This window comes from Anser cygnoides, chromosome 5 (assembly GCF_040182565.1).
Source record: "Anser cygnoides isolate HZ-2024a breed goose chromosome 5, Taihu_goose_T2T_genome, whole genome shotgun sequence".
NCBI lineage: Eukaryota > Metazoa > Chordata > Aves > Anseriformes > Anatidae > Anser > Anser cygnoides.
Window position 1 is genome coordinate 62,066,669 of NC_089877.1, and position 24,731 is coordinate 62,091,399.

General features: G+C 37.7%; 1 protein-coding gene across 2 annotated transcripts in view; it reads left to right on the forward strand.

The window, feature by feature from the left end:
* Nucleotides 1–24,025, forward strand: part of EXOC5 (exocyst complex component 5) — a 28,702-nt gene extending 4,677 nt beyond the window's left edge. The window contains exons 2-19 of one of the 2 annotated variants that reach the window (XM_066998513.1): nt 45–136; nt 3,796–3,943; nt 4,344–4,538; nt 9,004–9,068; nt 9,551–9,579; nt 9,752–9,861; nt 10,347–10,391; nt 10,493–10,633; nt 11,608–11,690; nt 12,150–12,359; nt 12,630–12,665; nt 13,556–13,703; nt 15,784–15,892; nt 16,587–16,707; nt 17,496–17,582; nt 20,078–20,186; nt 21,169–21,384; nt 21,765–24,025. In XM_066998513.1, the coding sequence (XP_066854614.1) occupies nt 45–136; nt 3,796–3,943; nt 4,344–4,538; nt 9,004–9,068; nt 9,551–9,579; nt 9,752–9,861; nt 10,347–10,391; nt 10,493–10,633; nt 11,608–11,690; nt 12,150–12,359; nt 12,630–12,665; nt 13,556–13,703; nt 15,784–15,892; nt 16,587–16,707; nt 17,496–17,582; nt 20,078–20,186; nt 21,169–21,384; nt 21,765–21,953 (2,133 nt within the window). In that variant the 3' untranslated portion in view covers nt 21,954–24,025. The remainder of the gene's footprint in view (nt 1–44; nt 137–3,795; nt 3,944–4,343; nt 4,539–9,003; nt 9,069–9,550; nt 9,580–9,751; nt 9,862–10,346; nt 10,392–10,492; nt 10,634–11,607; nt 11,691–12,149; nt 12,360–12,629; nt 12,666–13,555; nt 13,704–15,783; nt 15,893–16,586; nt 16,708–17,495; nt 17,583–20,077; nt 20,187–21,168; nt 21,385–21,764) is intronic. The other variant, XM_048066159.2, reaches the window with a different exon arrangement.
* Nucleotides 24,026–24,731: the final 706 nt, after the last annotated feature.

Genomic DNA, 24,731 nt, shown 5'->3' on the forward strand with positions numbered 1-24,731 from the left:
ACCCTGCTGTGGCACGTTGTAAAGAGTTTTTATTCTGTGGCTAGGAGCCTTTTGTGGCAGATGAATACATTGAACGCCTGGCATGGAGGACACCTGGAGGAGGTTCCAGAGGTGGAGAAGCTTTTGATCCAAAAAGGTAAAATAAAATTGCATAACGGTCAAAATGAATGCATCTCGAATTGTACTGTTCTATTACACGCACAACAAAAGGCCTGAATGTGGCACTGGTGTGTATCCAGTGAAATACTCATCTGGGAGAATTGCTAGAATTTGTGACAATGAGCCAATTATTCAGAATCAATTATTTAGTAACAAGAGTAGGGAAAGTCACTTTCTGATTTAGACCTTTTGAATAAAGGAGAATTGATGTTGATTGTCTTTGTCAGACATGAATGTTCTGAAGCACAAAAGTTTCTGGATTAAAGCATAATATTAGGCTTTGCTGCTATGATAGTTAAGTCAATTTAATGAGCTTCTTGCTAGTTTAGCTCCCTACACTGACTTGTAGGACCCAGTAGTTTACAGTATTGGTGCAAATACAAGGCACAAACAAACAGGATGGGAGGAAAGGCCGGAACATGGCAATGTTGGCTTAGATTGTTTCGAACTGAATGTGCGCGCTATAGTCTGAACCAAATGAACAGCTTGCCTCTGCTGAATGGAGGTGGACTTGTGCCCCTTTTCCTTGCACTTAGCTGCATGCTGTGATGGCTCATCTTGAGCCAGCTCTCGGCATGCGGTCCTGGGATAAGCTAATCCACTTGACTAAAAAACTAACCTGACAAAAAGTCATCTTCTTTTCTAGCTGAGCTGGCAATTCTGGGGGAACAGAAAAGCCTAGGAACAGGTGCGAAGGGAAGAAGATGGTGTGTCTGTGAGCTGGTGGCAAGGAGGAATGTGTGTGAGGAAAGGAGCAAGGTCAGGAAAGTGGGGAAGGAAGAAGCAGAGCAGGACCTTCTCCTCTTGCTTGTGGTGAGCTGGCTTGGCTCTGTTGAGAAACCTCACCCTAAGTTAAGAAAAAAGCTTTCTGGTTTTTGGGCCAGGAACAGGTGGGAACTCAGATGCATGATTTTATACAGTAGTTTTCAGCACGGAAGCTTCTGTGCTTTGCACTTCTGGATCTTCTTCCATTTTCAAAAGAGCGACCATTTCAAGTAGCGCTGCATCTTAGCTTTTGTACCGGTATTAGTATTCTTTCTGGAGATGCAATTAATTTAAATGTTTTCCTTTTTCAAATGGTTATAATTAAGGAGGTGAGCTTGATCGTCCTCCTGTTATTCTTTTGGAATGCTTTTGAGCTAGGAGGCTCAACAAAACGTTTAGCTACCTGAATGTTAATTTACATTATGATGGTGAATTAATTCAAAGTGCAGTGGTTTAGTGACTTCTCATTCACACAGTCTTGTTCCAGATTGAGGTCGTTTGTAGTAACCTAAGCTGGAAGTCTTAAGAAATTTAGGAATTACCAATTGTAGACAATCTGTTGTTATTTGAAACAGATATGAAATGCTTCTTTAGGACAGTCAAAGGACATTCATTCAAGAGCAGTCTGGCTCTTTGGAGAAGGGGGGCTGTTGCTGGAGTTCGTAGCAAGATGATGAACTGTTAACATTGAATTTAAGGCCAGTATCCTATGGAGATCTTTACATGCAAGTTAAGCAGGAAGAAATGTGAATATGAAGAAGCCTGGAAATGTGCAACATTGCTTCCTCTAGCTCTTTCTCCGCAGTTGTGTCTGGTGTATACTTCAGTGTAGTTAGTGATTGGTACTAACTCCAAGTCAATTGAACTTCTCTTCTTAATCTGTGTTGGCTTGCTTATGTTAACTTCTGTGATGTACTTTTATATATATCAGGACAAGTGGGAGACTCCTGCCCAGTAAATAGTTTACTTGTGGGATCTTCTAGTATGGGGAGAAAGGGAGGTAAAAGTAATACCAGAAGTTTCTGTTTCTTTTTGGTATATGATTTTTCTTTTCCGTTTTTAGAAAGTGGTGCTTTCTTTTGTTGTAGAAAGGATGTTGAATTCCTTGTTTCTGGTCTGAGAAACCTGACCAGCAGCTACCTCTTCTATTTGAGCATTTTCCTCTCTTGCTATATGTTGAATGCTATTGCTGACTAAATGCTGAATTAGCACAATACCTACTTAAAAAAAAAACCAATCAACCCCCCAAACTGAACTGAATTAGCTTGTAAAATGAATAGAAACTTTCTGTACTTCTCTATGCTTTTGTTTGAAAGTATGCTTTGTGTTACTTAGTATCATTAAAATTTTATTTTAAAATTACTTTTCAAAACTCAAGCCTGTTCCCCATAGTTTTCTCTGGAATCTAATGCAGCATGCTTACCTTTTGCGCTTCTAGCAAGCAGGAAGTGGAGGAAAGAAGTCATAAGCACCTGCCACAATCAAGGTTCTCTTTAATAAGTTGTGACTTTTTCTGGTCACTTACTGTTGTAAAAATACCATTTGAAGTACTAATTTTTTTTTAGTATTACTAATTAGTTTTTTAAACTAATACAGTGAGAAAAAAAGGTGCCTCAGATAGTCTAAGCAGCAAGATAAAAACCAGTTCATTTTAGCAGAAATTAAATCTGAAAATTCAGTGACCCTCCATGCAACTAGAGAGAGTCACTTTATATTATTGAGGTGTTGCTCAGAGAAAGCCCTCGATGTTGGCCAAGAGGTGCTGTAGTCATGAAGTGCTGAAGGAGTCATGTGAGGATAGAACAACGCGTTCCGCTTTTCCCTTCTGCTTGCTGAGAGTCTCTGTCAAGTGCAAGGGGAGCCAGGAGAGGAACAGCATGCTCGTTCTGCCTTTCAGCAGTACTGCACGTTGGAAGGGCATCAGGTTCACAGGATACCTCCTGAACAGAGTATATGTGAAAATGCAGATTCCTCGGCAGTCTAGAAGAAGCTCCCAGGAAAGGATTCTGACTTCCTCCCAATTCTGCTCTGACATGAAATATGGACAGCAGACTTCTCCAATCTTTCATGTATTTTCAGTTATTAGTGTAAGTTTTATGGCTATGGAGGATGTGGGAATAGTCAATTTCCTGTGCATCAGTGACTGAGATGTTTAGAAAAATAGGAGCTGAAAAATTGACTGGAATGGGACAGAATGGACAAAAACAGGAATGAAAGAGGAACACATTGAGAATCGAATGAAAAAGAATAGAGGAAATTGAAGAACGCATTCAAATACACTGTGCTGGGAAAGAGTAAAATGTGAGTCTGAAAGTAAAATGAAAGTGATGGGAAATGGCAAGGAAAAAGCTTTAAATAGTATATGTTATAGGAAGAAAAGAAACAAAATCAGGAAGCAATATGGTTATAACCAAAACAACATTATTAGACTATGTAGTTGCATTCATTGCCTATTAAATAGACAATGATTTACAAGTTTATTATAAAATCTAGAGTACAGTAGAAAGTACTTTACTGTTATAACCCCTACATTGAAGGGATGTAGCGGCCTCAGCTTTCTTTGCTTTGATAAAATGTATTTAAGGAAGATGGGGATAGAGGGATTCTTGTGCCAGTGAAAGAGCCAGGTTCTTGAGCAATCAATATTTAACCATTTCCTCCATTCTCATCTACCGTTTACATGATCACAAAGCTTTTATGTAGACATAGAGTTCTACACAACTAGGATGGTGCAGTTTAAAACAAAATAGCCTTCCAAAGGTAGGCATGACTATGTCAGCCTTGTGAGTTTTTTATTTTTTAAAAAGCTCTCTGTGTAAGACAATGTCTTTCAAACTGAAGTCTGCTTTACCGTATTTTATTTTAAATCAGATTATTGGAAGAATTTGTAAATCACATCCAAGAATTACAGGTAATGGATGAAAGGATTCAGAGAAAGGTGGAGAAACTCGAACAGCAATGCCAGAAGGAAGCAAAGGAATTTGCCAAGAAAGTACAAGAGCTGCAGAAGAGCAACCAGGTAAAATCTAAAGCGTATAGTCAGTGCTAAGCTTTGAAAATTTTAAAAGCATCACGTGCTCCATTAACATTTCTTGGTACAGTGTGCTACTGTTTGGGGTAAAAATAGAGGATTTGATGGAAAACAGTTTCCCCTGTCAGAGGGTGCTTATCTGCATGTTCCATTAATGAGCGTTAGCTAGTCCAGAAGTAGTGAGTCTTCACAATAGCTTAATGGAAGGCACTAAACTTTAAGCAGTTACGTGCACTTAATTAGCGGTTCCGAGTAGTTCTGCAGTTTGAGATAGCCTGGAAAGCTGATGCCTGGCTTCCCCGCGCTTCTTACCGATGTAAATCTCGTGCTTCCTAAAGCACGGTAAATGGAAACGACGAGAATTGTGTCCGTGTGCATGTTCTCCCAGGTTGCCTTCCAACATTTCCAAGAGCTGGACGAGCACATCAGCTATGTAGCAACTAAGGTCTGTCACCTTGGAGACCAACTGGAGGGGGTAAACACGCCACGGCAACGGGCTGTGGAGGCTCAGAAGCTGATGAAATACTTTAATGAGTTTCTGGATGGAGAGCTGAAGTCTGATGTTTTTACAAACTCTGAAAAGGTAAGAGCTGTCAGCGGGATGAAAGCAGTTCAAAGCAATAAGCAGTACTGCCCTAATTACAAGCTGCTACCATGACTTACCATGGTCAGACTTCAAACCAGTGAGTGACTGACTTGTTAAAGTTGCATTGTTCTGAAATGTAAATTAACAACACTAGGCTGCAGATTGCTGATAAAGCACTTGTATTCAGTGATGCTTAATGTGGCAATGTTGGCATTTTTCATTTTATGAAATTATCGGAGATTTGAGAAATGCTGGGGAGGCAACTTTAGAGCCTGTACAATATCTGCCTTTTCTTTGAACCCCTTGCCTCAGATCCACCCTGTAATGCAGAATGTTTCTGAATACAACTTCTTTGTGAAACTTTACTCTGTTGGGTCAGTCCACTGGCCTTGGATACCTTTTTGTCACAGCATGCCTTGGGGCTTTGTATAGTCCTGTTGTTATGTCTCCACCCTCTGAATTTAGAGGAACCAGGCAGGAAAACTTCAAAGAAACGTTAAAGCATTTTGTTTTTCTTATGCTTCAAAAGTATGTTCGTGATGCAAATATAATCTGAGGGCTCTGACTAATAGAAATAAATTGACGGAATAGTGTCCAGCTGTAAGCAAAAAGACGCATTGACATTGTAGTAAGATAAGTAGGTTTTGTGTGTGTGTGTTTTGGTTTTGTTTTGTTTGTTCCCCCCAAGTGTGTCCTGAACAATCATCCTGCTCTGCTTAAGTTGTGTGCAATGGTATGACTGTAGTCAGGAAAAGTTGCAGTGTGTGGGAACAGCAAAAACTTGGTTTGCACATTCAGCAAAAAATGTTTTTTCTTGAAATGCCTCTCATAAAGGACCTAAGAATGGGTTAATGTCATCCCTTCACTACTAAGCCAAAAGCGTCTTTCAGGGAGTTGGAAAATTAGTAGCTTCATATACTTTTATTTCCAAGAATTCAGTTGCATAGTGATTTTTGAATCATGGTCTGTGGATATATGGTAATTTGCCAGTTGATAATTTGCCCTAGTCTGCGAGGGAGTGCAAAAAAACACTTTCCTGATTTCCAAGGAAAACAGAAAGGTTCCAACATAACAAAAGTTCTTATGTAGATAGTCTGTTCAAGGTTGTCTTCTTTTTTTTTTATTCCCTAAGTAGAAATAAAAGACGCATTTCAAAGTGACTTTAAAACAGCATGGTAAATAACAAAGCATAATTTAAAGAAAGTTGTATTGTCTCCTGAAGAGTCTCGTAAAGAATTCAACTTTTACTCAAAACTTTGTTTTGTAATATTTCCCGTTGGAGGGTCTGAAAATTCTGTGGTAGATATATGTGGTAAGCCTGGAAATTGGTAAACAAATTCATCTTTGTACACCCTGAAGACATTCAGCAAATCTGGAGGAAGACAAGCGTAGGAAAGGCCAAAAGTCTTGTGTCAGCCTGCAAAGGAAGCATGTGAGAACACAAATGAAAATTTCCGGATATGTTATTTTACACAGAGTATTTTCAGCCCAGGTGTGTTAGTACTGCTCTGTAACTTTCTGCCTCCAAATCTAAATAGCAGGTAGCAATAGCGTTAATAAAAGAACCTGCCTAGATGTGTGGTGTGACAGCTTAATACATCTTTGAACTAAAAATATTTCTAAAGCACGGCATAGTAGCAGATATTCTAAAATGTAAATCACTAATACTTTATCACTGTCTTCTGATTTTCGAACTGATGTGGTTTTAGATTGTATTTTGGAGGATGCTAGGATTTCTTATACTATGCCATCCCTCACAAGTGTGAGTTTTTCTCTAAGACATTGAGGGCAAGGGATACTGAGAAAGGAGAGGCAATAAAGGAGTTGTGAAGCAGTTATTTTGTCAGGGATTCGTGTTTTTCTCAGTGATGTCAGTTTTTTAAAACCTATTGGATTCTTACCTCCTCTTTTCTTCTCTATATGCAAGCTGTTGTTTCTCCCATTACTTTCTCCTAGCTGTACTGAGTAATTTCCAGATATTGTCTCCGTGATGGCTTGCCTTTGCTCTCTCGTCCTAAGCTAGGTGTTGTGTGTCTTCATCCTCAGAGTCGTTATGATTTACCTTGCGCTGCCAGCTAACCAGGACCTCCTCTTCACGGAAGTGTCTTAAAGCAAGCAAATCACTCCAGTTAAAACAGTTCAATTATAAAATGATGCAGCACCTCACTGGTTTGTCATGCAGTAGCGTTGTCATATTTAATGTTTACTGTTATTCCTACACCCTCTTCCTCATTTATGTTCTGCATTCAACATCATTCCATTATGCCTTTTAACTGGCTCATAACAATATTTTCTGTTAAAATTTTCTCTTGCTATTCCTTGTCCACCTTTTCTTCTGTTGTTTTTTTTTTTCAGATGTTTTAGTCTGTGTTTTACAGAATCCATATTTATTTTGATGTAATAGTTTACAGAAGCATGATTCAATTAAAAATGAGATATGTCTGGATTTAAGCAGAAACCATGGAGAATTGATTTGTCATGGCTTCTGTTGTGCATAAGAAAAGGCCACGAATTCAATAAAAATCTAAGAAGTTAGTTAACAGCTATTGTGTGAAAAGAAGACAGAGAAAACGTTCCATTTGTCGGGTGACTTTTTTTCCCTTTTTGATTTTTTCGTTTGGTAATACTGATGAATAACTGCTAATATATAGCTATCCTAATGACATCAGTATCAAACAGAAAAGCTCGTTAGGTATTAAGGTTGCTTTAAGCTAATAGAAATAACTGCTGTTTCATTGGATTTATTTGAGGAGCGTGGCTGCTTTTGATTTAAGAGGCTATTGTAAGCTGACAGTTCAAAACATAAGCTGCTCTTAATAAGCAGAGTGACTGCGCCTTGTTAGAGCCCCTGTTTTTGCTGAACAGCCATCCTCATGCGATGACTGTGCCCTGTTTTCTTACCTGTGTGTGTTGTTCCGTTCCTGAAAAGTTTTAATCCCAAACTGCTCTGAAGTGGTGGGAGAATAGGATTTCGTTACTTCCATTCCTCTCACTCTCGTTCCCTGGAACGTGGCTAACAGGAAAAATGACACAATGAGCACGTCCTCCATGTGATCCGTTGTGCCAGCGTATGTGAGGGCTTTGCCTGGATGCAGTAGTTACTTTTCATCGCTCCCTTTGAGGAGCCTTCCTGTCACCAAGACCAAATAAAGACTACAGCTGTCACAGAGCTGTGGTTTGGACCCAGTCAACATTGTCTGCTAAATTCGCTGCTCTTAATCACAGAATCACAGGATGGTTTAGGTTGGCAGGGACCTCACAGCCCATCTAATCGCAGCCCCTACCATGGGCAGGGCCCCCTGCCCCAGCCCAGGCTGCCCCCAGCCCCATCCAGCCTGGCCTTGGGCACTGCCAGGGATGGGACAGCCACAGCTCCTCGGGGCAGGCTGCGCCAGGGCCTCACTGCCCTCAGTGTGAAGAATTTCTGCCTAACATCTAACCTAAATCTACCCTTTTTTGGTTTCAACCAGCTCTTTTTGTGATACTTTCAAAATTAGCAGTTGCCGTTTTCTGTAGTTCTAGTTAGCCTGGTGAAACAGTCGCTGAGCACTACTTAGATGCGCTTGCCATGCTGATTGATCATTGAAAGGCAAATGGTAAAAGGCCTTGCTGTTCAGGGCAGCAGAAATCTGCATGCTGCTTTACCTTTATTCTCTAGTTTTTGTATCCTTGAGACTATTCATATTTTGTCGATGCATGATAAATGAAATTTCATCTTAATTTTTGCTTTAGACCTCACAGTTTTTAATTTCTAGTACAGCTTCCATTTCTCCTTTCTGGGGAGAATGTTAGCTATGCTCTGTCTTGATCCCTTTCCCCCCCGCCTCTTTTCCTCTTCGTGCCAAGCATAGTCATGGCTTTTCTGGATGCAACCGTCCTGTACTTTCTTCAAGAATTCATTGGTGCTTTTCCTAGGGTGTCTGGAAGGGTTGTTAGCCAATTCACTTCTGGAGCTCAACAGAGAGCTCTTCTGGTTGGGTGCAAGTCAGTCTGATTTTTATCTTAATTCATGGTAAAGTATCATGTTGCAATTCAGCTGGCAGTGTGTGTTATATTTGTGTATTTTTTTACAAAATGGAAGGGTACTTATTGACGTGAGATTGCTCTAGCCACGTTATTTGGGGCTGATTAGCTCGGAAAGTCTCTAAGTCTGTAAGCCTTGTTGGCCTGATGTAGTGCTGAGCTATGTGTCCAGACAGCTTAAACACCTGTAGAGGAGTGTCCCATATGAACATATAGTGAAAGAATTTTTCTAATGTTTTCACCTATTTAATTGTATGTTAGAATTTATCATAAGCATCATAGAAGTGCATACTTCAAGGAGGTGATCTCTTCACAGGTATATCAATTAATTTTAGAGATAGGAACTACATGTATGAAAGCTGAACAGTGGAGGTGGAAGAAAGGAATAGCCCACAATCAGATCTTTAGTAATCGACTGTCATGTTTTTATTTCTAACAGATTAAAGAAGCAGCTGATATTATTCAGAAACTGCATTTGATTGCACAGGAACTACCTTTTGACAGGTAAAATTCTATCTGAACATCTCTTAAAAACAAAAAAAAATTACCACAACTACTTCACAGCTGTAATTTTCTGATGCTTCTCTTTTTATGGAGGTGGTGGGGGACATGGGGAGGGATAAGATGGGAGAGGGGCTTTACTTCACTCGTGATTCCTGTAGCTTTTGAGATGGATCATGTGCTTATTTCTGTCCCCTCTATTCTTGAATTCGTGTTCATGTACTCATGTTGCAGGATCATCTTTACATACACATCCTAAACTGCTTAACAGACTTTTAATGGGATAATTTTGGTGTGCTGACTTAATTAGATTTGGATTAGATGCTTGTAGGTTTTTATGGTTATGAAGCATGTAACTTTTCCGTCATCTTTGTGTTACGTATTTTCATTTTGAAATAGATCATGGGTAACAGGCTCTCTAGGATGTCTGATTTCTCCTGTGACGTGGATTTGAATTTAATCATGGTATTTTTTGATATTAACAGGTTTTCTGAAGTAAAATCAAAGATAGCAAGTAAGTTATCTATCCAGTTCAATCCATATTCCTATATATGAATTGTTAAAACTGATCAAAGAAATATGCAATACTGTTAGTGATACCATTTTTGCGAGTGCTTTTATTACATGGCTTGATGGATTTCATTTTTTTATTTTAATTTTTTCTTATTTTCTCCATTCCTTTCCAGGTAAGTACCACGATTTAGAGTGCCAGCTAATTCAAGAGTTTACCAGTGCACAACGGAGAGGTGAAATCTCCAGAATGAGAGAAGTAGCAGCAGTCTTGCTTCATTTTAAGGTAAAAGCAGGGGTCTTAATTTAACAAATAACAACAACAAAAAAACACCAGGATACAATAAATGCCTCTTTTAAGTGAAAATATTTGCACAGGCACAATGACCATATCAGATAACACATACACCTTTGCAAATACTGAGGTGTTCCATCTGAAATCAAATGCAGGGGAATAAAGGAGGCAGATGATGAGGAATCAGAGGCAGTGTCAGTAGAGACCATTCTGAGATAATCTTTTCTTGAATGTGTGTGAGCTGACATTCATGCTTGAGGAGTGTTAAAACCTGTGGTGTATAACCATGGAGAGTGATGATTATTGAAGCTATGCTAGATTTGTGATAAAAATGGATTTGAAACAGTCTACACTTTAGATGAATGTATTTTTTTTTGCAATAACTTTTTCAGAGGAGTTGTATTTCATTAATTTCATTCTGTACCAAAACCACGGAGAACCTGCTTTAACATTGAATTGTTTTTCTCCTTCCACAGGGCTATTCCCATTGTGTTGATGTGTACATAAAACAGTGTCAAGAGGTAATGCATTTTTTGTCTTACATGCATCTCCTTGGGTGTTGATTTATTTAGTCCTATAGGTAATTGTAAATATAATATTAAATTTGCTTCTGAAACCCTAGGGTGCATTCCTGAGGAATGATGTGTTTGAAGATGCAGCCATTCTCTGCCAACGAGTGAATAAGCAAGTTGGAGAAGTCTTTAGCAATCCAGAGACCGTGCTAGCCAAACTCATTCAAAATATCTTTGAAGTTAAACTTCAGGTATTTCAAATTTAGCATGTTAAAGTTATTAAGCAAGCTTTACCTCCATGAGTGTTTTATCTGGTAATAACAATTATTGTGAATTTACAATATTCATAATCGTGTATAAGATGTGGAATCACAGCTGATTGCCCTAGCTAATTCATAAGATATCATACACATTTGATTCTTTTCTGTATGCTATCCCTAGAACATAGCAGGAAAGGAAGTTTCACATTTAATAGTGTCTTTTTTCTGTTCATGCTTGGAATTAAGTTTCATGTATGAGGCTAGCTTTAAATAAGAAAAAAGAACTTATGCAAGGAATATTTTCCTGCAGCTAATACACTGTTTATATGAAAGTTTGTAGTAGTTGAAAATATTGTTATCCATCCTGCAAATACACTCTGTTAAGTGTGTAAAGTCAACAGCATGCCTACTCATTGCAGAAAGCAATTTCCCTGTCAGCATTATTCCCCTTATTGACAATAATATAGTGTAGGGATTGAGCTTGTGTTTCGTTCCCAAATTTGTGCATCAATTTTGACTTAATATTTTATGGTAAATAATATTTTTGGCCAAATATTCAATTACAAGAAGGCTCTAAGCTTGTATGTGCTTTGTGTATCTATTATGGTAAGCAAATATATGTCTTTTGCTTATTATCAAATGCAGAAATGCATTTAGACCTCCAGTGGTTTTGATTCTTAAAGAGAAGAAATCTAGTGTTTGGTCAAGTATCTTTTCAGAGCAGTCTCTCTCTTTTATTCGCTTCACATTCTACTACTTCATATTATTAAATCACTTTCTTCAAAAAGATGCATTTAACTATCTGCAGGTGATGCAAGGGCTGTAAATCAGAGACTTAAAACCAAAGAATACGTGAATTACTGAAAATGTGTGCTTTGAAGGAAACATATGTAAACCTAACAGGTAGTGAGTATGACCTGAGGTTTGATATCTGTTCTTCTAACAGATGTACCTAAATTTTGCAGATTTATGTAAAGGACCAGCTAGAAGAACACAGGAAATCAGATGCAGAGCAGTATCTTAAGAATCTCTACGATCTGTATACGAGGTATTTACATATTGATGATGAAGTTACTGTTGTTGATATCCTCTTGTAATAAACTGAATGTGTCATCAAGATGTAGGATGAGAGGACAAAAAAGTAAACTCAAAAAAAAAAAAATAGAAAAAAATTAATGGCTTTTATCCTTTCCGGTGATCACATTCCTAAAGAAAACTTTAAATAGCCATTGTTATTTTTAATGGGAAATAGTTAGTATAGTGGTCTTTGAGTGTAATTTTAAATCTGGGCAAAAGCCAGTCCTCTATATCTCACTTTGATTGCAATTGTGCTGTATGTAATCAAACATGAATTATGCGAAGTTCTTTACTTAAATATAAAGCTGCTAGAAGTCCTAATCACGATCAGGATTCTGTTGTACTATGTACTTTACAAACATTTAATGCTGTAATTCATACAAATTCAGCTTTCTCCCCCTCTCTCCTTCTTTGTTTCTTTTGCATAAAGAACTACTAATCTTTCAAGCAAATTGATGGAATTTAACTTGGGTACTGATAAGCAGACTTTCTTGTCTAAGCTTATCAAATCCATTTTCATTTCCTACTTGGAGAATTACATTGAGGTGGAAATTGGTTATCTGAAAAGTAGGAGCGCTATGATTCTGCAACGCTATTATGATTCCAAAAACCACCAGAAGAGGTCTATTGGCACTGGAGGGTAAGTTTCTTCTATTAGTTCCCTACTTCTAAAGTGGAAGGGAGGTGGTAAGGGGAGAAACATAGTATTTACCATGCCAGATGCGCAGTGATCAACTGCAAAAGGGCAAAGTCACTTCTAAAGTGACCTACAGCTTTTTACATTTGCTATCATTTTATGTTAACTTCCCTTAAAAAGCGTATTGCTCTTGATACATGTGAAAGGTGATGCATGGTATTTATATACTCATGGAAAATGAAAAATACCAGTTAAACCTATGTTTCAACTTAGGATCCAGATCCACAAAAGGACTGAAGCAAAATTAAGGTACCTAACGCATGTGTATGTGTGTATCTAAAAGCATACGTTTTTTTTCACCTGCCCAGGTCTTGTGGTCCCCTCCCAAGACCTAGGAAGGGGAAAAGACCATAGCAATGTCAGTGAGAAAGCTCTTAATGAGCCCAGAAGATGCAATGGACTTAGAGAAAGGTAAAAACAAGACTTAATTATCCTCAAGGTAGAGAAACTAATAAACGAGTAGTGAGACGTGGGAAAGGAAGAATTAAAATTTATGAGACAGAAGTGATGAGACTACTGCACCTTTCAAAGAGTTGTTGGGGTCAGTGTGTCAGGCATGAAAAGTGATTTGGAGGGAACAACAACAATAACAAAATAATTAAATGAATTAAAAAGCGAAGATGAAAATTTAATTTTCTTGGGGAAAATTAAATTGATTATAATGACAGACTTTATGGGTTGCATTATGCATGGAAATGTTTTGGAGCATGCTCAACTAAGTCAGGACTGCGTAGATAGGAATGAGGATGAGAGGCCTTGTGGGTGTGGATGAGATAGAAAGCTCTCATTTGTGTTTTGAAAGTAAAATGTGTGAATGTATGAAAGATAAACTTTGTCCACAGAGCATACATCCCAGAGAATTTAATTGAAATTATTTTTATTCCCCAGCGGGGGAATAGCTGCTCCCATGGTGCAAATGTGCCATGGTAGAATATGGTTGACTCTGGGATCAGAGGTGGTTGTTTTGCATTTACTAGCAATTTTTTTAAGCTTGCAAGACTGTCTTAATGCTTGCAAATCCTAAACTGTGTCTTGGGTTCTGTTTTTGTGAATTAACAACTAAAACATCCTAAATCACTGTTGAATGTGAACATCAAAATTTCCATCCAGTGAAATCTTTTGGTATTTCTTTGTCCTAGCATTCAAGACCTCAAAGAGAGAATAAGGCAACGTACAAACTTGCCGTTGGGGCCAAGTATTGATACCCATGGAGAAACCTTTCTCTCACAAGAAGTGGTGGTTAACCTTTTGCAAGAAACTAAACAAGCCTTTGAAAGGTGTCACAGGGTAAGTTTGCTTCCTGTAATCTCCACTAGTGATATAATTGTGTGTATGAAATTAAATCTTCAGGTTCAGTTTTCAGTTTGATAGGGAGGGCTTTAGTCTATTAAACAAATTCTCTTTTATAGTTTTCACTGATTCAGGGTCATGATGGGGGCTATAGGTTTCCTTTTACATGTGTTCTTTAATACTGTCTGTGCTTTTTTTTTTAAAAAAATAAACTGGACCTAAAAACTGGGAAGCATTTAGTGTATTCTTTTTCCTTTTTTAAGAATACAGAGAGTAGTTCAGCCATTGTTCTTTTGTGTCAAATGCCACTTGTTCTAGCTTAAGAGACCAATCATCTGTATCACCAGCAAAATTATTTATTACATGAGTAGAAATAATCTTTAATATTGTTTGCCTTGGTAATTTTCTACTGTTCTTTAAAAATACTTTAAGATTAAAAAGAAAACAGCTTTTTGTTTTAATTAAATCACTTGTTTTACTGCCTGCCACTTACTGTTTGGTATTTAGTTTAAACGAAACCCCTTTTAATTTAATTGCAGACGTAAATCAATAATTGGGATTTTTATTAGCTAAACACACTTAATTCTAACAATATTTTATGCCTCTAACATTCTAAATTAGTTCAGTGTATAAAAGCTTTTACCATTTTAGATATTCAGAAGCATTACTATTTTAGATTCTAAGAGGGGGTAAAGATGTAACAAAATGCAGGTACGGCACAGGCACCACAGACATTCCTAGTGGTGGAAGGCAGTGACTGCAGGACACACAGGTAGAACATCTCTTTTTCTCAGTATGGTAGTTGCTACAAACTTGTTAAATTCATGATACCCACTTTTTGTAATTGTTCATGCTTTTTTTTTTTTCCTTCCTGTTAGGATCAGATTTTTTTTCATACTTGGTCTAAAACCAATTGTTTTTTTTTTGGGAGGGGGAGCAGGGAAGCAGTGCAAAATGGATCTTGGCAAATAAGGAGAATTTTTAGAATTACAGGTACATAAAAACTTCTTTGTCATCATACATGCTGCTAAGCTTGTCATGGGGGCAATTCATTATGCAAAGGAAGAAGTTAAACAACACCCTGGATAGCTTCTTTTAATATTTATATTATGTGACAGATACAGATACACTGTTTGTCCTGACTGCTTTAGGAAAAATAAGTCGACGGTTCTGAACATACCTGTATATTGAAATATTCCTGTGCTTAGAAATTTCTGTAACAGGGTGGGGTTTTGTGTGGTTGGGTTTTAGGCATACAGAGGAAATCTTTGGGAGTGCTGTTATGTAAATTAACTTGAATTGCAATAGTAATTTTATTCCGAGCTTCATAAATCTTCACTTAATTCCTTAGAAACCAAAGGCCTATTTCTTACCTGCAAAAGCCCTGTCACATTTTTCTTTAGAAAATGGATTTACTGACAGGTTGCTGTCCAAAATCCTGTGTTGCTTACAGTTCATGAAGGTATATATGTGAGCATTGCTCTACTTAATAAAAATTTTCATGCTTTGACTCCAGCTGAACTGTGATAAATGGAGCTGACGTTCGGTCTGGATTATTTTTTGAGGTATGGTGACAGTGATGGAAGAACAGCCGTGGTGGCTGACACTGAAGGTCCATCTAACCCCGCGTCCTGTCCTCTAGCAGTGGTTAGTAGCAGAAGCTTAGTAAAAGACAAAAAAAGGCAGGGCGCGTGTAGAGTCATTTTCTCCAGGCACCTTCTCCCAGCATCCCGCAGTCTGTGGTTCAGGTGATTACTGAGATTACATCTAGATGCTTGTGTTTTAAGAACTTAATGAATAGCTTCATTGATTTATTATTATTACTATTAGAACTTGTTATATTTTTGCTTTACATAACATCCTGTGGCATATTATCTTCATTTTAACTGTAGATGCTGAAGAATTTGTTGATACTAAACGCTACTCCTGAGTAGTTCTCTGTATGGATACTTTTAATTTAGAATAAAATTCCAGTTACTTTGAAGTATTTGCTATATTTTAAGCTTATCAATATCGAATAAACTTTCAAATGTATGTAGAACTGACCTTTAGGATATTTTTTTCTTCTTCTTTAAAGCTCTCTGATCCGTCTGACTTACCGAAGAATGCTTTCAGAATTTTTTCTATGCTTGTAGAATTCTTATGTACTGAACACATCGATTATGCATTAGAAACAGGCCTTGCTGGTGAGTACAATATCTTTTGAACGCTTCATCTCATTGACCTTTTCGTGCAGACCAACTTTACAGATCATTGCCTTGCCTTATTGATTGGCTTTGTTCAAAATATATTGGCTAAATGAAATTTGGTTTGTGTGTTTGGGAGTCAGTGTTTAATGTCTTCTGAAGTGTTACTTCTACTTGGAGAATTCATGCACAGATGAGAATGTGCTACTGTCTTCAAAAACATTTGTATCGGAGATCTGGACATCAACACTACCTCTATTAATTGTTCTCTGTGCCCTAGCAGAATAACATTTTTATATGAAGGCTTAGTGTTTCACATTTTATAAGAGCTCCAAACATGTTTTTATAGTTGTGCATTTTAAAAAGTGACACTAATAAGAAAACAGCTTGTATTAAGAAATTAAAATTTTGACAATGAGAACCAGTCTTTCCTCAGTGAAAGCATAAAAACTGTGTTCTAAATAAATATTTAAATTGTTTCATTTTGCTTTCAGAAACTTTAAAAGCAAGATATTTCTATGCTTACCTGATATAGCTAAGAGAAGTATTCTATATATGGCACCATGGTAAATTTTTCAAACTCTAAGCCTGTGATCTAATAACTCATGGAAAAATTCTGCATACTTAAAATATCATCATGCTAATTAAAGAACTGCATATCATTACAGTCCTAACGAAACCTTCTTTGCTTTAGGCATTCCCTCTTCTGATTCAAAGAACGCAAATCTTTATTTCTTGGATGTTGTCCACCAGGCCAATACTATTTTCCATTTATTTGATAAGCAGTTCAATGATCATCTAATGCCATTAATCAGGTACCTTTGTTTTGATTGTCCCTTCCTTTTTGTGAATGGTCATTTGTGGTGAACAAAGCAATTTTTTTATTCTTCATCTCAGTCAAGAGGAGTTTATTCTTGGAGTGGTTCCGCTTGATGTTGTGGAAGATAAAATGCTGTAATGGGAGGGGGAGGAAGGGAAGTTAAACTGATCTGTATCTTGGGTAACCAGGGGGAGAGAGGGAGCTCCAAGAGTATTGACAGGAAGAAAAAACGAGTTGCTCTGCAGAGACCTCGCTGCTATGTTTAAGGCCTGGACTAAAGGGTTTTTTTGGTTGCATCCTGGGCTGAGCTGGCAGTATCAGGGCTGCAGAGATTGCTGGGGGCTACATCAGTCTCTGCAGAGGAAGAAGCTCACCAGGCCATGGAGCCACGTGTGAGCTACATAAAAGCTGTATGTTGTTAAGGAGTCACTGGTTGGAATCGCTCAAGGCAGAGCTCACAGATGTTCTGTGAAAAGCTGGGTTTGCATGCTAAGTGTGGCCGGAGCTGGCAGCAGCAGAGAAGCACCGTGTTCAGTGGGCACAATGCTGCCTGAAGTGTCCTGCAGTACTGCCCGTCAGCACTCCACAAGTCCTGTGTGTAGGGTCAGATGGCTTTTAAGGCTGTTGATTTGCTGTTCTAAAGACAGCTAACTCCATCTAAACTAGTCTTTTTTTTGATGGGATGGGAAATGTTCGCACATTTTTGTTGTAATTAACAGCCCCAGCAAACAAATTTGTTTTGGTATTTTAACCTCACTTCTACAACGCTTTATGCTGTTGCAGTTCTTCTCCTAAATTGTCTGAATGCCTTCAGAAGAAAAAGGACATCATAGAACAAATGGAAGTGAAGCTGGATATGGGCATTGATAGGCAAGTAGACATTTAAGCTTTCTGTTAATCACTGGTTCCTGTAAAACTCCTTTGTGATGTATTACTAGTTTTCCTTTTTTTTAAAGGTGAATTATTTCTGAACACAGAATTTATTTCTTCTACCTTTATTCTGCATAGGAAGTTTAGATTTTGTTTGTTTAGAGGGTATATTTTCCTTGGCAGATTTCTGACCTCTGGAAAGATATTACTGACGTCTTTGGTTATGCTGAGAGAGTGCTTTTTATTTTATTTTATAAAATTCAGTTTTATCTTATTGTCTCACGTTAGTTTTTTTTTTTTCCCTTTAAAGGCATAAGGAGTGATGATTGAAATAGGTTAAAGGATTGCAGAATTTCCATAAGGAGCAAAGTTTGACAAAAATAGGTTAGATGACTTGTTTGAATCTGTGCAGTGCTATGGATTAGACCTAGTCATAGAAGTCTGTAGACCTGGAATAATTTTGCTTCTGACATTGACTTGCTTTGAGGCTGTGACTCATTTAAATCTTTTTTCCGTTTCTTCATATAAAAATGAGGGGATAGCCATAAAAATTGTAAATGAAAATCATAGCTGTTCTGCAGCAGGGGAAAGTAACAAGCTTAATGTTAGGAAACCAAACTTGTGTGACTGACTGCCCTACTTTGCTCCAGGAAGCAAGTAGTCTTCCAGTATTTCAAGGATGGTATTCAGCCTAGAACCAGTTACCTAACCTTTACATCGCTGTTTTGTCTCTGCAGTGATGGAAATAAACCTACTTGTGGGAAGTGAGGGCTACTCTGGAAATTATCACTGAAGTTTTTATGAGAATCACTCCGTACTGGAGAGGGATGAGAACAGCATTGCATAGGAAAAGCAGGCATTGCATTTGCGTCCTACAGGGCACTTTCTGCAGAGATAAGGAAGAGATTTGATATAATTTATTTGCAGAGAGCTCAAAGAGTTATTTCTTAAAAGGCATTTTCTGCATGTGGAAAAATAAAGGTGGAGGTGGAACATGTGCAAGTAACAATCGAAGTTTGAGCTGCTCCTGCTAGAACTTTACCTAGAGGCTTAAATTCAAAGCTTGAAATACTTGAAGTATTATTGAGGCTGTATGATTAGTTCTAGCATGCATGGGTCAGTCAACAGCATTAGAATAGTTTGTAGCTGTTTGTGTAATATAACTAATCTCTAAGAAGTGGCAGTGAGACTTTGGAGAACAAGTCCCTGTTGGAAAAGAGTACATTCAAAGGTTTGTGGATGGAGTCTTCAAAAACATTTAAGCTTTGGCACGTACAAACAAGATTAGCTTTCAGATGAATGTTACGTGTAAAATGTGTTTACGTGCCTGCTTACATGCTGCTTTGTAGTACCACTGATGCTGTTAGGAACTGATTATCTTGTTTAAAGAACTGATCTAGTTTAAAAAAAAAAAAAAAGGCAAATTTCTCAGTGTTGATGGTTTCAATGCCACCCAATCTGTACAAGTCCTACAGCACGTTCTGGAATGGCATTCCCTACAGTTGTCTACCTCTATAAAAGTGATTTACTCTATGCATAGAAAAGAATGAGTTTTAAAGGATCAATTTAGTCCCTCTTTGGACATATGTGGTGTTCTCCTATTCACCCACAGAACTTGACTCCTTCAAGTCCCATAACAGCCTTGACTGTGTTTTTTTGGAGGGGAGCAGGGGAAAGGAGGGAAGTTTGGGTGGAGGTTGAGGGGGGGAAAAAGCACGGGGAGAGACAGGAGGAGGTTCCTGACAAAGGTAGGTGCTGAGACAGGTATGCAGCCTCTCTCAGCTGCATTGGTGTTTGACTTCTGGGTTGTGCTCAACAGTAAACCAATGCCTTGGCCTTAGATAATGTTCTGAAAAAAATATATCTGGAGGGGGAGGAATAAAAGACACTGTAAAACTCTACTAGGCATTTTCGAACAAGAGAAATACCAAGCTCTAGCACAGAAAGAGGTGTTGCCCTCACTCCCCCCCCCCCTTTTTTTTAATTTTTTGCAAGTGTTTTCTGATGCAACGTGATCTAATTCTACTAAACTAAGTGTTTGGAACGCTTCCTTCAGTTGCCCAGTTCCCTCAGCAATGAAGAACGCTATCCAGTTTCTTTGAAGAGCTGGATTTGAATGGCTTACTTCCCTGTTAATGTGTCCACTGTAAAACTAGCTGGTCAGCATGCTGTGTGTTGGTCTTGAAGATACCTAACTTAGAGCAAAGAGGTGTTTGGTTTTTTTTCCCCTCATTCTCCTTTTCTTAACTGCTTATTTAAAATCAACTTTGTCTTCTCTAGAGAATTGCATTGCAACTTCAATCCCTTACTGCTTATAATACATTTGCTTTTAGTATATATTCTATAGATTACAGAAATGTCGGGTAGTGAGGTTTTTTTCTCATTGTTTTATGCTGCATGCTTTTGCATAGAATCACTTCAATATATGTACATATAAAAATCAAGGAAATGAAAGTGTTCTCTTTAAAACCCCAAATTTATTTGTAACTTTAAAGGACGCTGAATTGTATGATTGGACAGATGAAGCACATCTTGGCTGCAGAGCAAAAGAAGACAGATTTTAAACCAGAAGATGAAAACAATGTTTTGATTCAATATACTAATGTAAGTAAACCAAGTTCCAACTCATCAGTATAGCTTCAAATGCACATGAATGATATCAGGTACAGGATTATGTTTAACAAATAGGCATTTGACAACATTTGTATTTGATTAATTTACTTAGCAATTCCATTTTGTACTAAGCAATTGCAAACTGTTCTGGACTCTCTTCCCCAAGCTGAAAAGGAACATTACGAGTTTTGTATCTAGCGTCAGACACAGATCAGTAGGTGCTGGACAAAGTGTCACATTCTTTCCTTTCCCAAGAGGCCCAGATTTAAAACAGGGTTTTTAGCTGATAACTAGTTTCTGAAACTCATAGCTTAAAGCTAATTATCAGATACTCTAGTTGCTGGGTGCTTTTTCCCCTTAGGATGTCAGAAGCATAAGAAAAAATGATGGGTATGGCAAGACCAATTTTTCCTGTAAAATGTTCTTTACCGCTGTATCTGTTGAAATCCCAGACTCCAGGCTGCAGAAATACAGCTCAAGGGCTGGGTTACATTAGTCTGTTGTTAGGGAAATGCAGAGAGGTGTAGAGAACAAATTATTATTAATGGAAAGAAGTAGGAGGACTGCCTGAATACCTGAAGCCAGACGGAAATGGGAAAAGTGGAGCAGTAAGATTGGTACTTTGTGGGAAGAGTGAAGATGGCTGTTAATTTGGGCTTATAATTACTGCTGATGAGGCTTGTAATCACCTTGTTTTCCCCCTTGGTCAAGCATTGCTTAAAATAAAAGCACAAGCAGAAGTGCTCTCTTCTGAACTGACATGAGGTATAACTTAGTGGAATATTGTCTTGCATCTGTCTTTCTACTTGCATTTTTGCCTCTGTGGCAAATGAAAAACTGAATTGTTAATTAGAAAATAACTAATGATGTCGTGCTTCAGGAATTTTAAAGAACTTAGTAACTGATGTTTAGCTTATGATCTAGTAGCCACTTTATGAGAACAGGTTTCTAGAATTTATTTATTTTTTTAAAGGCTTGCGTTAAAGTCTGCAGCTATGTCAGAAAGCAGGTGGAAAAGATTAGGAATTCTATGGATGGTAAGAATGTGGACACAGTTTTGATGGAGCTTGGAGTTCGTTTTCATCGACTCATCTATGAACACCTACAGCAATATTCCTACAGTTGCATGGGAGGCATGTTGGCTATTTGTGATGTGGCTGAATATAGGAAGTGTGCCAAAGACTTCAAGGTAAGCTATGTGTATGTTGGTGATGTACAGCCATGTTTCAGAGTTAGATACTATTTTTCACCAGCAGTTTTCATAAGAAGTCCTCATAAAAATACTCCGTTTCTGTTTGAACATCAGCATTTCACATACTGATGTTATATATTCTGTTCCTGTAATGGTAGTTCTTTATCATGTCCTAAAGAAGACAAAAAGCCACAAACTTAGAAAAGCATGTGCCTGTATATATACTTATGCACACATGAAGAAAGAATGACTGCAATGAATCTTCTGTAGGGATGAAGCGTTTTGGGAATCTAGATGGATGTTGTGTTGTAAGACTTAAAAAAGTAGCTTTTATTCTTAATACCCATCTCTTTCTTTTTTTTTTCTCTTAACTACAGATTGCACTGGTGTTACAGCTCTTTGATACTTTGCATGCACTTTGCAACCTTCTGGTTGTAGCCCCGGATAACTTAAAGCAAGTTTGCTCAGGAGAACAACTTGCTAATCTGGACAAGAACATCCTTCACTCCTTTGTTCAGCTGCGTGTTGATTATAGGTCTGCTCGTCTTGCTCGTCACTTCAGCTGAGAGCATGGAATGAAATGTACCTTTGGGCAGTCCTCAGTTAGAAAGCACAGGGAATGATTTCTTACCAAACCATGGTTGTAACTTTTGTGGGATAATGACTGTTCAGACTAAAACAGCAGCCATATTTAGACATGACTATGTAGAATGCGAGCAGGTAAAAATCAGAATGATATCTCATGTAACCTAAAGTTCTCCCACTGATGAATTTTTGCAAAACTACTTGCTACTGTTTGTTTTTTTTTTTTTATTGGAAACGTTGTGGGAAAGCAAGTGGTACATTGGAAGTATTTTAGTCTTCAATATTGAATTATCAGATACCATTTGTTAGACTTGAACTACAGAGCATAGCGTAGGTAATGGATTACATAGAATAGACCACTGTAAAAACATTCTTCATCAATTTTAATGACTTAGACTTCAGCACAGCTAATCATAATAAAATTATCTTTGATTGGTGTTTCTAAGTCATTTCTTTCATTTAAAATGTTATCCTGCTCAATGTAATTTCTTGCTCTAATTAATTAGTTTGGAATTTCTTTGAGGTGTAGAAGTGAAAGGAACGCTATCCCAGAAAGATGTAATTTATTCATTGTGTAGCATCCTAAACAGAACTAAAGTGGTGAAAAGATTTTTAATTTTTTTTTGTACCTAATAGTCAAGGGCCCACTGGAATATATTGGGGTTGTATGACATTCTTGTTTCTGTTTGTTTGATATTGGCACACTGAATTTTATATATGCTTCTAAAGTAAATGCAGCTGCCTTGTCAAATGCGTTCTTGCTACAAGGCAAAGGTTCACATGTTTGGGTTAATACAACTTTTTCCTGTCTCTTGTTTTGTATGTAAATAAATTCAGATTATAACAAGTGAAAGGACAAAATGTAGCCCAACTGTTCATTTGTATGTGGGAGGAACGGACGGCAGCTCTAGCAAAAAACCTAAAGGTAAAATTTCTTGTGCTGAAGATAATTGATCCTCAGTGCCTGAGCAATATGAAATGGTGAAGTGTGCAAAAGCTTCTCTTCCGCTGCTCTTAATTTCAATATTGGAGACAGACTACTTTTAGGTCAGTTATGTTCCAGCACTTGTTGAAGGTGCCTCTGAGATGGACCCAGAGTGTGCATATAGTAAACGGAAGCAATGGCGTTGTTTGAAACATTTGGGGTGGCTTTTCCACAAACAGTTGAAAATTGTTGTGAATAGACCTTTGTTCAGAATAAGTTCATGTGGAAAACAGGTTGGAACCGCTGTGGTTTGTGTCTTCAGCCTGACTTGCATCATCCTTGAACAGATAATCTGTAACACTTCGTTTTATTTCTACGGTGGGCTCAGCATATATTATGAAAACTTCTTTCTTTCCCATTGTTAGAGCAGCATTTCTATAAATTTACTTTATTGGTTGGTCAAATAAAATTATTTTCCTCTTTTGTTAATGACTTCCCACATGTAGTCAATATTGACAGACTTGTGTGGAACTTCTCTTGGTTAGCTGAGTTTCTTCTGCTTCATTTTATATTTAGCAGAGCATTATATCGGTAAACAAGAGAATGGGTGCCAGACTTTCTCAAAGTATTCTGTGAGACTGGCTGCTTTGTTGAGCTGCATAGCTCTGTTCCTTGGCCATGGCAGAGCCACAAAGAGGTTTGGACACTGGAGGAGGCACATGCTTGCACTGCTGCCATTTTTTTTTTCAAAAGCTCTGATGTGAATTCAGATGATACCTCTCTTACCTCTGTAACTGAAAGCCAACAATTTTAAGGCTGTGGTTTTATTAACCAATACAAAATCTTTCTACAAAAAGTGTCAATTTGTAATAAAGACTTAAGAACAATGAACATCATTGTAAGATTGCAGATCACAGAAGTGCTTCAGAATTTGTTGTATGATTGTTTTATTTTAAGGTTGTATGAAATGTATTTACCATATTTCTTGCTTTATTAGCTGTGTTTCCCATGCATATGCTCAGTGCAATATTTTCATTATGCCTGTTAACAAGAGGCGGCATAAAGTAGGTGAATACTTAAAAACGTAGATATGTAAACTCTTCCTCAATAAAAAGAATTTCCTCCAGATACTTTTTTCATTTCATTTCCACGTTCTACAAATATCTTTATACTCAATTGTAAAAAAACCCTTCTATTTAAAAATAAAACAAAAAAAGAATAAAAGTAACTTTACTGACCAAATTTATCACTGGTGTGAGCTTTCCCTTTCCCCTTTCCTTGAAAAACCTCCCCAGGCACACACACAGAGAGTTTCTATTTCGAGAGAAGACTGCGTTGTCAGTAAGTTTACTTTGCAATACAACTGGGATCGGGATGGGGCAGGGAACTGTAATTTTCACACATTTTTAAGTTTAGAGCTATTATAGCGTGTAATTTGGGAAAATATTTCCGCTGGTTTCTGAATACAATAAAGTACTATCCAAAATACAAATATGCATTTTAACGCTCATGTAATGAAGTAAAGTATTGCCTTCCTAATGCTCGCTCCTAGAACATTGGCATTTAACAGGCTGGCAGCCAAGTGGATGCCTGAGAGGAGGTGTGTGAATGTGTGTGTAATTATGTTGTCTACAATTGGTGAAAATGGCTTTGCAGTAAACTGTTGTAGGCTGGAAAATAAGCTGTGTTTTTAGAAGTCCTATAATTTCGTAACATTATTTGGCATTGTATAATGTTCGCGTGCATACAGAGCGCAAGGAGGAGTTGGTGCTCTGTTAGAATACTTCTCACTGCAAATGAAAATGAAATCGGGAAATGGAAGTGCTTGGAAAAA